This window comes from Lipotes vexillifer, unplaced genomic scaffold (assembly GCF_000442215.2).
Source record: "Lipotes vexillifer unplaced genomic scaffold, Lipotes_vexillifer_v1.1 scaffold1074, whole genome shotgun sequence".
NCBI classification, from domain to species: Eukaryota; Metazoa; Chordata; class Mammalia; order Artiodactyla; family Lipotidae; genus Lipotes; species Lipotes vexillifer.
In genome coordinates this window covers 219,371-232,509 of record NW_006775781.1, presented here as the reverse complement: position 1 = coordinate 232,509, position 13,139 = coordinate 219,371, and the positions used below count along the sequence as shown (strand labels likewise).

The window sequence follows — 13,139 nt, the reverse complement described above, 5'->3', positions numbered from 1 at the left end:
CCAGTGTGTTTGGTCTGTGTTTATACATCCCAAATATGTTTTTTTAACTTTTTATTTTTAAATAATTTTAGATTTACAGGAAGTTGCAATGATGGTACAGAGAGGTTTGGGGTACCCTTCACCTAGTTTCCCCCGATACATTTATATTTACATTGAGGGGTTGGTTCTTAGCTGACTGATTTTCCAAAATGATATTTAAAAACATGAATTTTGTTTGTTTGTTTAGAATGACAAATGAATGTGAACACTATCAATTATTTATAAGTACTCTCTTTTTGTGTGTATTTTTCAATTACAGAGCAGTTACTTAAATTCCATTGTAAAGCAATGTTTATATGGACCAGCTTATTCTTGGGGTTCAACTTTATGGTATTTCAGAATTTGCCTCATTTTAAATAAAAGGTAGATTTTATACTTACTTGATGTTTATATCCATTATCTTTTTTGGGATACTGATTGTAAACTCATCCACATCCCATTTATAATGATATTATTAAACCTGATCACATGGAGTTGTAGTCTAGGGTTGAAGAGTAGGCCTAAAGACTTCTTTTGAAACTACATTGAAATTTATTAGTTGAAGAGGGCAGTGAGGGTATTCCTGGAAAGTTGCTAAAGGCTCTCAAAAGCCTAGATTTATACTCTAAGACAGTACCTTTGCTGATCATGTCTATGCTTCACTCTGTAGTCACCTTCCCCCTTTCCTTGTCAGTTTAGAAACCTTGGATTTCAGGGGGAAGTGGGTGATGTTTGAAGTACATTGCATTGTACATACACGGTGCACAATAAATGAATGTATTTACCTACTCAACTTTTTAAAACAAAACAACCTAAAACTATTCATCTTTTGTCTGAAAAGAATTCTCTACACCACTTCCAGAAACGAATTTACCAAATTACTTATGACACACTTTATTCCCAGTGAAGGCCCCTCACTTATTAACCACTAATTCTTTTCTGACTCCTAAATCAAAATCCTAATATGACTTTCAAAGCTCTGTGTGATCTGGTGAACCTTAAAGTCCCTGCTCCCCGTTTAGGCTTTTAGAGCCTAAAAGCCTCTTCAGTCTGTTCCTGCTTACCTCTCCAGTTTCATTTCAATTGACTCTCCCCCTTGCTTTCTGTACTCTAGCTTTCTTTTAGTTCCTAGAAAGTTCAAGACCTCAAGGTCTTCCCATATGTTCCCTTTAACTTAATGTTTCATTTCAGGTTCTCATTACATATTACATAACTCCCTCTCCTTACCCCAGCCAGCATCATGCTATTGCAGTCACTCAGAGATTGAGGTCATAGTGTGAGAAATGCATAGTAATCCTTCACAACTGTAATAAAATGATCTGTATGCAATTATTTAATGCCTGTCATTTTTTAAAAGAGAGAGACCTTGTCAGTCATCTTCATCATTGTCACCCTAGCAACTGGCACATAGTAGATATTCAATAATGTATTTGTTGAATGAGTGAGGAATCTAGTTAGCTTCTTATATTATTTAAGGTCTAGTTTACTTTTAAAAAAATAATGCCCCATTTTTACTAGAAATTTGACTAAATTAATGGATTTATATAATCAAAAAGTCAAATTCCTTTTCCTTTGCCTCCAGTTTGGAAGGTCATGTGGATTTCTGGGATCTTGGCCAAAGAGTACAAAGTCAAATTCCTCAGTTCTTTGTGTTCAGTGTTTTTAAGTATTCTTAAAGGTCATCTATTAAAGCATTCATGTAAAGGAAGAAAAGTCACCACAATGCTACCTGAAAGACTTCATGGTCCTGGAAGGGTGTTTCTACCCTTAGTATAGAATTAGTAGGCCATTTGGATGTCAGTATTCAATATCATTTTAAATGCTAACATAAAACATGCTGAAATAACATACCTCCTTCTCATGTGTTAGCTCTTTTCTCTCAATCCCTATGATTTTTCCTACCAAAAAAACTTTCCTTTGTGATTTTATATATATACATATATATATATATATATATATATATAAAAAAAATACTAAGTGGCTGCTTAGATTCCTGCTTTCATTCCACGATTACAATTTTATTGATATATTTAATAAGTAATGACATCAATAGTTTTATGATCAAAGCAGCGATGGCTATAATATACACTAAGATAAATGAAAATGTTTGGTCTACTATATCATTGACTTAGAATGAACTTAGAAATACTTAATATTAAAAGCTTGAGAAGATGGCAGGATCTGAAAGTGATCTAAGAAATTTGATGGGGAGTTTAATTATTCAAAGTTATACTGTACTGTAACATAGAGATGATACATAACTCACTTTAAGTTCATTCCAGAGGTTGTATTGCCAACACCTGAACCCGAAGCCTCATTGTCACTATAATGCTGTCATCTGCCCCAGGTATTTTTCTTCATTTGTTCAAAAAGCACTTACTATGCACACCATGGTGCTTGATGCTTGCTTGTTTATTAACAAGAAAGCTGAAGGGCATGGCATGGCTCAGGTTCTTATAATTTAACTTGGAGACAAACTATGAAAAAAATCTACAGTTTTTTGGTTCTAAAGAACCAAAACTGTGTTCTTATGTATGTAATCTTTAATATTCTTAATGTAGTTATCAACATGAACTCAAAAGCATAATTATCAACATAAAATCAGAGAGTTGTATAAATTCATTCTACACATTTATTGAGAACCATATAGTACAAAAGATGTTGTAGGAACAGCATAGATAAGTAAGATCCCTTCCCAGTCCTCAAAAATCAAAATAATATAACAAGCTAAAAGTAAATGTCAGAGGAATAAAGAACTAAGAGTTTAGTAGGAAGGTGCCAGAGGTTTCAAACACAAGGTGGCGTTTGTGATGGGACAAAGTATGTTTAGAACCAAGCCTGCAGAGACTCAGTCTCACAATATCACAAGGAAGTTAACGATACTCTATTGTATATTTGAAAGTTGCTAAGAGAGTAGATCTTAAAAGTTCTCATCACAAGAAGAAAAAATTGTAACTCTGTGTGGTAAATGTTAACTTATTGTGGTTATATGTCAATTGTACCTCAATTTTTATCAGTTTTTTTAAAATTTTACTTTATTTTCTTGTACAGCAGTTTCTTATTAGTCATCCATTTTATACATATTAGTGTATACATGTCTATCCCAATCTCTCAATTCATCCCACCCCGCTTTCCCACCTTGGTGTCCATACATTTGTTCTCTACATCTGTGTCTCTGTTTCTGCCCTGCAAACCAGTTCATCTGTACCATTTTTCTAGGTTCCACATATATGCATTAGTATATGATATTTGTTTTTCTCTTTCTGACTGACTTCACTCTGTATGACAGTTTCTGGGTCCATCCACGTCTTTACAAATGACCCAATTGCGTTCCTTTTTATGGCTGAGTAATATTCCATTGTATATATGTACCACATCTTTATCCATTCGTCTGTCAGTGGGCATTTAGGTGGCTTCCATGACCTGACTATTGTAAATAGTGCTGCAGTGAACATTGGGGTGCATGTGTCTTTTTGAATTATGGTTTTCTCTGGCTGTATGCCCAGTAGTGGGATTGCTGGGGCATATAGTAATTCTATTTTTAGTTTTTTAAGGAACGTCCATACTGTTCTCCACAGTGGCTGTATCAATTTACATTCTGTGGGGTTCTTGTTTTATATCACTTTTTAAATCAAAATTTATTGAGATAAGTAGTTTTTTTCTTTACAGATTTCTTCTGACAGTTCATAGTGTATATAAATGGTCTTTATTGATTTAAATGTCTCTCCCTGATCATATAAAAATTCAATTATGAGTTACATAATAGTGGACCATTTAGTTCAACCTAAATACAGTACATATATGGATCTAATTCTAGAGTCTAATGGTCTGATATCCATAAGAATTTTATTATAACCATCTAGATTTGCAAAACCCTATCTTAGGAATTACAATTCTATCAAACTTCAATTTGAGCAAATGTAGCATCAATTAAGTAAAAGCAGTTAATCTGAAAAGAGATTTATTTAAATCATTTTTAAAGAGAGAAAACACAGATGTCCTGCTATGGATGTTTAGGAGTTGGCTGCTGTAAACCTGAATCAGACCTGCAGGTGATGCTCATGCCTGAGCCCTCACAGCTGAAACCTCCCCCTTCCTTTGGGACCTGATGATTCAGGGAGTCTCCTGATACTCTCCCACCTCTGACCAGGGCTGCATGTGGAACAGTGGGGGCAACTTGGGAAAAGTTGGAATTTAAACTGCTTCAGCCAATTTTTGTCTGTTTTATTTTCTTAGCTCAGTGAACTTGCACTCAGCCAAGCTGCCGAATGACTTTCTTGAGCTTTTTTCTCATGGGAGACAATCCACCTTAGATAAAAGGAAGTGCTTCTTTCCAACTCTTTCTCAAGGCCATTCCTACTAGGGGTCATGTTTCTGATGTATATGACTAATATTTTTGTGCACTTTGGGACATTTCTTCTTGATTTATATGCAGTAAATTCTCTCCTTGATTTTGATTTTCTGCAAATTCGCATCACACTTTTTTTGTTTATTTGGGGTTTTTTAAAGAATACCTTTTCTCTCTCCTAACTTTATTTATTTATTTGTTGGCCACATGAGGCCAATATCTGGATGTTTGAGTGGGGGGGGTACCATAACAGGTCTATGTCAGGGGGAGGCAGCCATAGTTAGAAGCTTGGGCACAGGGTATTGGCGCCTGAGCAGGGTAAGGTGTGTTCCAGTTAGGGAGCTGGTGGTGGTGCACAGCAAGACTTCGAGGTCTGAGCAAGGACTGGAGAGCATCTGTTGATGGGGGTGGGACGGCATGACAGATAGATGGTGAAATGCTTACATACAAAGGTGATTTATGCAGTAAATTGGTAATCTGAGATTAACAGAAGCCATTTTCTCACCATGGGGAGAAATGGATTTAAAAATATGGAAAGTGATCAGAATGAAAAAAGTTAGAATGAACCCTTTGTAGTTGATTTAAAATTGGAGTTATCAGTGTGAACTCATGATTTTCAATATAGAGAGAAATAAGTAATGAGGTAAATGTGCTCACTTTTTAATTGGGTTTTCTTTTTATTGTTGAGTTGTAAGAGTTACTTATATATACCACATACAATTCCCTTATCAGTTATATCATTTGCAGATATTTTCTCCCAGTGCTGTGTGTCTTCTCCTTCTTGATTTGTCCTTCATTTGAAGCACAGTGCTTTTAATTTTGATGAATTCCAATTCACCAACGTTACTTGTGGTTTTGCATCATAACTAAGAAACCATTACCAAATCTAACGTTGCAAAGATTTACTCTTTTGTTTTCTCCTAAGAGAAACAAGGAGAAATATTAACTAAGGAGTAGTCCTAACTCCTATACTTAGCTCTATGATTTTTTGTTTTTGAGCTAATTTTTGTAATGGTGTGAGATAGGGATCCAACTTTATTCTTTTGTCAAAAAAATTTTTTTTACATTCCCACTAACACTTTTATTAATTACAGGAGGATTGGTTATAGCAGGGTGAAGGGATGATTCAGTGACACACAATAGTAAATAAATAAGCAGCTGTGGTTGGTCTTGGGGGGGGCACAGGTTCTTCTATAAGAAGGGGAGGATTGAGGCTCAGACAGGGCCCTGTCATGAGGACAGAAGCTGGCCAAATCCTAATGAACTTTTCTTTTTCAGAATTTATTTGTTTGAAAACGGGAGGGAGAGGGCTTAGTTTAAGTCTTAAGACTGGAGAGAATCAGGAAGGGCAGGGGGGGTGTCTTTTAGTATTTTGTGGAATGAAATTTTTTTTCAATGTGTGTAATGTCTCTTTATTCAGTGTTTTTTCTCCTCTGTTCAATCTTGTCTTTTGGTGAAAATGATGCAGTTATGCCACACTGGCGTTTCCAATGACACAAGGTGATTTTAGGTGGTTTACTGACTTGGCATTAAACAACAGTGAGTCACAGAGTGAGCAAGTCATTTCTTTCTCTTGCAAGCCTTCTAATTACGTCAAAAGATTTTCTCTGATTCTTGCTAATCTCCCTCTTTAATAACGAGGGCAAGTCTCAAGTTGACAGCATTCTGTGACCATCAGTATCTTCCTAGGTTTCAATAAAAGTAATTTGCTTTCATTATCTTCATTTTTTATAATCATCCTCTACTTATGAAAAATGATACTGATTTTCCATTTAGGATGGTGATATAAGTTAAGCCAAAAAGTTTTTTCAGTGAAAAGAAAAACAGACAGATGTTATGTAGATGTCACACAGATAAATTGCAATATTTTTATACAAATAATGACACCATTCCAGAATTTCTGGTCCCTTATGATTTCTTCTGTATGTGCTTTTGAGAGGGATTTGGGAGCTCAAAAGGAGCTAAATTGCCTTTGGAATATTTAGGACAAGACATCAGCCAAACTACAGTAGCTTTTACTTTTTTACAAGTTCTTACACCACCTTCTGGCTTAACAGAAAGTTCCTGTCATTAATTATCATAGCATTGATCCTTGAAGTGAAATGTGATTAGAACTGCACAATATGTATTGCTGAAGATACAGGATCTCTGCAGTATATTATTGTAGCATCATGGAATTTTAGAAAACAAAGAGACATTACTGACACTTTCCTGATCAGATGAATCTGACTATAATTTGGTAGGTCATTTAGCTCTTGGTCTTAAACCTGTAAAGGTATCCTTTCTGAGTGCTCTGCAGCACAGACTCACCTGCAACAGTCCTGTTAGCGTTCATGTAGGTCAAGAGGCTGTGTCTTCAAAAATCAGAATAGCAGTTTGTTAGTTATTAGCCATATTTCAACTTAAAAAGAAATCAGATGATCCCAGAACACACACTTGAAAGATCTCCCTCAGAAAATAATACTGTAGATTTATTATTACTGACACAGAGAGTATCATCCATCACAATGTTTATTGACGAAGCTTTTCCCATTTTAATATTTCTCATCATTTCCTCAATCAGTATTGCTAGTTGCCCTATAAAGAATTTAACAGCCAGCTTAATAGTAGAGATGATGTACACTGTTTCTACAGCATTCTGAAGCAGAACATTACATGTCCACATCAAATTCAACAAAAAGTGTGAGGGAAATCATTTCAGCATCTCTCAGGGGGCCTTGCTGGCTCTCACGGAGAGTAAGGTGGTGGTGACTGTTCTGTGGAGGGTTTCTCATAAGCAGGTGGAGCGTTGGGAACCTGTAAGGGTGAGAAAGGAGAGCATGGGCTTGGCGGCAGTACATATGGTTCTGGAAGAGGGATTAAGTCAAAACAGTTAGCGTGATGTTTATACTTTTGCTCTGGATTGAAACTTGTTTAACTGTCCACAGCTAATTTCCACCCAATGAGGTAATCGTTATTAGGTTACACAAGTATATATGTTGAAGCATTGTTGGGGGAAACAATGGCAGAGAAAAAAAGGGCTAAGTGGCTTCCCAAAATTTTCAGAAACTTATTTATACCTGGATTATCCTTGTCAGTAGAAGTCCCAAACCTAACTAATGAGTTCTTGAATCCTGTTAAACAGACACCGATCGCACTGCATCTTTACCACAAGCATAAATCCCTATAGTCGTGTCTAAAGGCCACTGCTACTATCAACAGAGCACAAATGTGTCAGCCTTCATTTAATGCTCACAACAACCCTGGGAGTATTTTCAAGGTTTTCATGTTACAGGTCGGGAAACTGAGGCACAAGGAGGTTAAGTCACTTGCTGAAGATCACACAAACTGGTAAGTCATGGAGCAACTTGGCTCTGGAGTCAGTGCTCTCAGAAACTATGATGTACTACATCTATACCAGCACTGTCCAATAGAAATAGAGTGCACCACATATGTGATTTTAAAATTTCTAATAGCTACAGTTTAAAAAATTAAGAGAAACAGGTAAAATTGATCTCACTAATATATTTTATTTAACCCCACCAACCAAAATATTATCACTTCGACATGTAGTCAATAAAAAATCATTAATGAATTATACTCTTTTCCTCATACTAAGTTTTTGAAATCTGGTATGTATTCCAGCACATCTTAATTCAAACAACTCTGTTTCAAGTGTTCAATAGCTACATGTGACTAGTGGCTACCCTATTGGACAGTGCAACTCTATACAGTTAATAGTAGGTACTTTTTTTTTCTCCGTTAGATAATATCTATGCTCAGGACAAAGGCAATTATACTAAAAACATAAGACAAAAGGATATTGTATCCAGAACCAAATTCTTCCTTTAGATCTTACATGTAGGGGTCTCATTATTGACTCTGGAAAATCTGGGTATGAGAGGACACAATTTAAGAAAATCTCTATGATTCCCTTGTTTTTAATCTTACTATTTGTTTTTCATTATGGTAAAATATACATAACAAAAATTTACCATTTTAACCACGTTTTAAAGTCAGTAGCATTAAGCACATTCACATTGCCCTTGCTTTCTAAATGGGAATAATTTTATTCATTTAAGTTAAAACCAGCCATACACAAAAACACCAAGATGCAGGATCTCAACCTACCACAGGTTCACAACTGTTCTCTTGAAAAGGCAGTTTGGCGTCCTGGTGACCAAGCGCCTCACATGAACATCTTCCTGTTAAGGTACTTTGAGTACCAGCATGAATGCTTTTGTCCTGAAATGTGAATTCATGAAGGTAAGTGGGTGAGGAAAAAATAATTGAGTCCGTTAAAGAAAAGAGGAAGAAGCCAAAGTTTTAAGAATGGGTTTTAATCTTGGTTCTGCCACTTATTCACTGTGTATCCTCAGGCTAGTCACTTTATCTCTCTGAATTCCAATGTTTTCATCTGTAATATGAAGATAATATCGCTTACATCTCAGAATTGTTGTGGGAATTAACTAAAGGTGAAGCACCTAGTACAGTGCCTGACACCCACTAGTTAGTCAATGAGTATTTTTGAAGGGAAGGAAAAAAAGAGTGAATCTAAAAAATGGCTCTCAGAGAATGGTTACAAGTGGAAGAGATCAGAGCTAGTGAAGCAGGAGCTGGTATCACAGTAAGGACAAGCATATGAGCAACTTGATAGCAGGGACACTGTCTATTTCTGCCTTCCCCATAATGACAGCAAAATATCTGAAACAGTACGAATGCCTGTGTTGTGATAGAAATGCTGTGGCTGTAGCACTGAGCTTCCAAGTCACATCACAACAATGATGGCAAGTCAGTCAAAGGCTGTCGTGCACCTTGAGTTATTGGGGGAGGGGTGGGTAAAAGCTTAGTTCGGTGGTTTGCATAGGTTCAAGGGGTAATGCTCTCCCTCCCTAGAATAGAATGACAACCATTTGTGCAAGGCAGAGACACATACCAAAATGGGGACTGCAGGAGCGGTCCATCCTAGTGAGGGGGAGTATTTCATTACTGACATTGTTTAAAATTGCTAGCACATTGTGATTATAAAAAGCAGACTAACTCTTAGTTGCTTTTACTGTTAAATTCTCCACAGCAGTGGTTCTCAAACTTTAGAACGCATCAGCGTCACCTGGAGGGTTTGTTAAACTCAGATTCCTGGGCTCACACCCAGAATTTCTTACGTAGTATGTCTAGGGTGAAGGCCCACGAATTTGTATTTCTAACAAGTTCCCTGGGTGATGCGGATCCTGCTGGTCCAGGGCCACACAGAGAACCACTGCTCTCCAGACAATGCAATTTCTTATCGCCTGTGCCTGGGGTGACTCAGCTACGCTCAGACACTTAGAGGGAGGAGGAGGTCAAGTGGGGACCATAGGAAAGGAGGGAGTGTATATCCCATCTAAAGGGACAAACCACTGCATAGCTGCCAGTTTTTGCCAGATCTTTTGATTTTTTTAAAAAAAGAAACTAGAAATTAAGATTTTTATGTAAACTGTTACTTTTAAATGCTCGCACCTAATTCATTTTTTGAAGATACAGACCCAAACATATCTGAACCCAATCCACCAGTAGGGCATGAGCAGCTCTCTGTGGTCCTGGCTGAGGGGGGCTGGAACAGGGAGGCTGTGCAGGTGTTCAGTGCCTCTGCAGGCTTGTCTGCAGACCACGGCTGATTATTGGGGTTACTGGGTTGGAAGAGAAGGGCATCAAGGCAGGTCTCCCAGGGAGGAGAAGTGTTTGGAACATCAATTGGATGAGGCCACACATGGTTGGAGGTGATACCTACACAGTGTGCAGACTGTAAAGAAGTAATTTGCCTAAACTCTAGTCTGAAATCATTATTGACACTACCCCTTGGAAAGATATAAGCACAAGAACCCCAATTTTGACATGAGGGCCCAGGGAGGTTCTGCTCCCCTCCACCACTCCCAGCAATATATCTCAGGTAAGGTGTTTAATGCATTCTCTCCCTTTACCTCAATTATTGCTTTTATTCTTTTCTTTTCTTTTTTTATCCTCACCTGCCATAGGATAGGAGCGTGGGCCACTTCCCCAGTTCACTGACAATTCTCTATATTTGCATCAAACTTCAGTGTGTGTGTTAAAACATAGGTTCCCGGGTCCCACCACCAGAGATGGTCCCAGAATCTGCATTTTAGCAAGAACCCTAGGTGATTCAAGTGCAAAGGCCCCTGACCATACATTGAGAGACATGGCACCGCAAGACATGAGTGTAAACTGAGCTATCAGCGGAGCCTTTAAATTCTTCCCCAAGAATTAAAAGTATTATGTCCTAAACTTCCCAAGTGAAAGAGTAAAACTGATAAATATGAAAGCCAACTTCCACTCCCTTACAAATCATTTTCCTCTGAGACACATTGCTGCAAAAAGCAGTCTTTCCTTTCAGAAGATGTTTTTCAGATCTAAGGGGAATTGTTAGCCAAAGAGGAAATTTTAGAAGACCTTAATTCCAACCAACCTTTCTACCATTCTGTGGTCAGTGTAAGTGGGAGAATAAACATATTTCAAAGCTTAATGAAGGTTGCTACATGTGGAGTGATTCAGGTACCCAAAACTTGCGTTTATCATCACTTATGTTCTTCTGCTTTATAATGAAAATAGAGTCACCAAAGAGAGACAGGGAGATGATTATGTAATTAAATGCAGTACTTAATGCACTATTTTACATAATTTTGCCTAAACTTCTTAGACTGCTGGTCCCCAACATGGCTTTTCAGGAGATATGAAAGTCTCAAAACAACATTTTAATATTAATTGAAAAAAATAAATGACAGCATTTTTAAACATTAGGGAACAAGGGAATTTAAACACAGTTCTATCTCATAAAAATTCCAAAAACTCTGCAAATCACTGGTCTAGACCTGGAGGAATGGAGGGTGGCAGGTTGAACTTGAACTACACCAGGCAAAATGCTCAGTGTCTGAGCCCACGACACTAAGACTGTTACTCTTCAAGTGAACACATTTAAGATGAGAGTGTTGAAGCAGAAAGGAAAAAGAAAAACAAAACACATTGCCTTTTTGTCCGGGTAGCATCAAGCTAGCAATCGTGGACAGTTAGGAAATGGGTACCAACATACTGAGTTTGTAGAGGTTTTACTCCTTGAAAGACTAAATCATTTTTCTTTTACTATGCAGACATAGGGCTTCCCTGGTGCCACAGTGGTTAAGAGTCCGCCTGCCAATGCAGGGGACACAGGTTCAAGCCCTGGTCCGGGAAGATCCCACATGCCACGGAGCAACTAAGCCTGTGCGCCACAGCTACTGAGCCTGCTCTCTAGAGCCTGCGAGCCACAACTGCTGAGCCTGCGAGCCACAACTACTGAAGCCCGTGCTCCTAGAGCCTGTGCTCCGCAACAAGAGAGGCCACCGCAATGAGAAGCCCGCTCACCGCAACAAGAGTAGCCTCCGCTCACCGCAACAAGAGTAGCCTCCGCTCACTGCAACGAAGAGTAGCCCCCGCTCGCCGCAACTGGAGAAAGCCCACGCGCAAGCAGCGAAGACCCAACGCAGCCAAAAGTAAATAAATAAAATAAATAATAAATTTATTTAAAAAAACTTTTTTAATATGCAAACATAGAATGAAATTTTTTAAATTATAGAAGAAAACATATTAAATAAAAACTGATACACATCATGTTATATCATCTGTGTCTAGGTATATAATAGAGTAAATGAGGCTCAGAGAAATGAAAATCTAACACCACCAAGCCAGTCAATGGCAGACAACGAGACCAACTCCTTATGCCATACGATTGGGTGACTGCTGTGTGCCAGGCACCGTGCTAGGCACTGGAGGTACAAAGATGAATAAGAAATATTCTCTGTCCCAGCTCATAAATGAGAGGAAGAGAAGGGGTGAAGAAGCAAAAAGTAAATAACAAATTACAAGGCAATGTCATAACCCAGTGCTAGAGGTACACATGGAGTGTGTGGCAGAGAGCAAAGAGTTTTATCCCTAAACTCCTAACCCAAGGCTTTGCTACAGAACTTGGTCTGGAGTCTTATTCAGGCTCAGAAACTTCTCCTTCCCATAACTGTCACCACACTGGAGGGCTGCTGCTTGGCGGCTGTATCCCCCCAAGCTCACCCTGTCTTCCATGGTTGGTATCTGGGACACACTATAGCAAGATGGGCATTAGGGAGAGGGACACACGGGACTGCCCAGGCTTCCCGGCAAGGAGAAGAATTTGAAGCTACAGCTCCTCCCCTTTCCTTTCTCCACCTCAGACTGCCGCAGGCTCCAGCCCTCCACCCAGGCCAGTCCTCCCCTCCATCACAGAACCTCTTTCTCTGCATGAAGTGCTTGCTGAATGAGGACTGGAACTTTCCAACCTCTTTTGTAAATATAAATTTTTTTCCATTGCTTAGCAACCTCAGAAGCTTTCAGATCTGCAATAACAAGGCAGAGAGGGAGAGAGAGCGAAAGAAAGAGAGAGAGCAAGTTGCAACTCTCTTTCCATCCCATTTCTCACCATGGAGAATGCTTAAGTGCCAAAGTGCTACCTGGCTTTGAAGCAAGGTTTCTGAAACCTGTCGTCTTTACAGTTTAGAGACTCTGTTGATGTTTCTCATGTGTGGAAGATCCTGCTACCCCAAGGCTGGACCGTGTCATTTGTTAACTTCCTGCTCATATGGGTAAAGGAGCAAAAATCCTATTAAAACCACATTGGCCATCAGTGGAGGAAGGAATCTGTTAAAAACCTGGTGGTCTGGGCTTCCCTGGTGGCGCAGTGGTTGAGAGTCCGCCTGCCGATGCAGGGGATACGGGTTGGTGCCCAGGTCTGGGGAGA

The 13,139-nt window shown here is 38.7% G+C and overlaps 1 protein-coding gene across 1 annotated transcript in view; it reads right to left on the bottom strand.

The window, feature by feature from the left end:
- Positions 1–7,093: 7,093 nt before the first annotated feature.
- The window catches only part of MLANA (melan-A), a 9,953-nt gene continuing 3,907 nt past the window's right edge, over positions 7,094–13,139 (bottom strand). The window contains exons 3-4 of the mRNA XM_007450213.1: positions 8,477–8,590; positions 7,094–7,162 (exon numbers count right to left, since the gene is read on the bottom strand). Coding sequence (XP_007450275.1) covers positions 7,094–7,162; positions 8,477–8,590 — 183 coding nt within the window. The remainder of the gene's footprint in view (positions 7,163–8,476; positions 8,591–13,139) is intronic.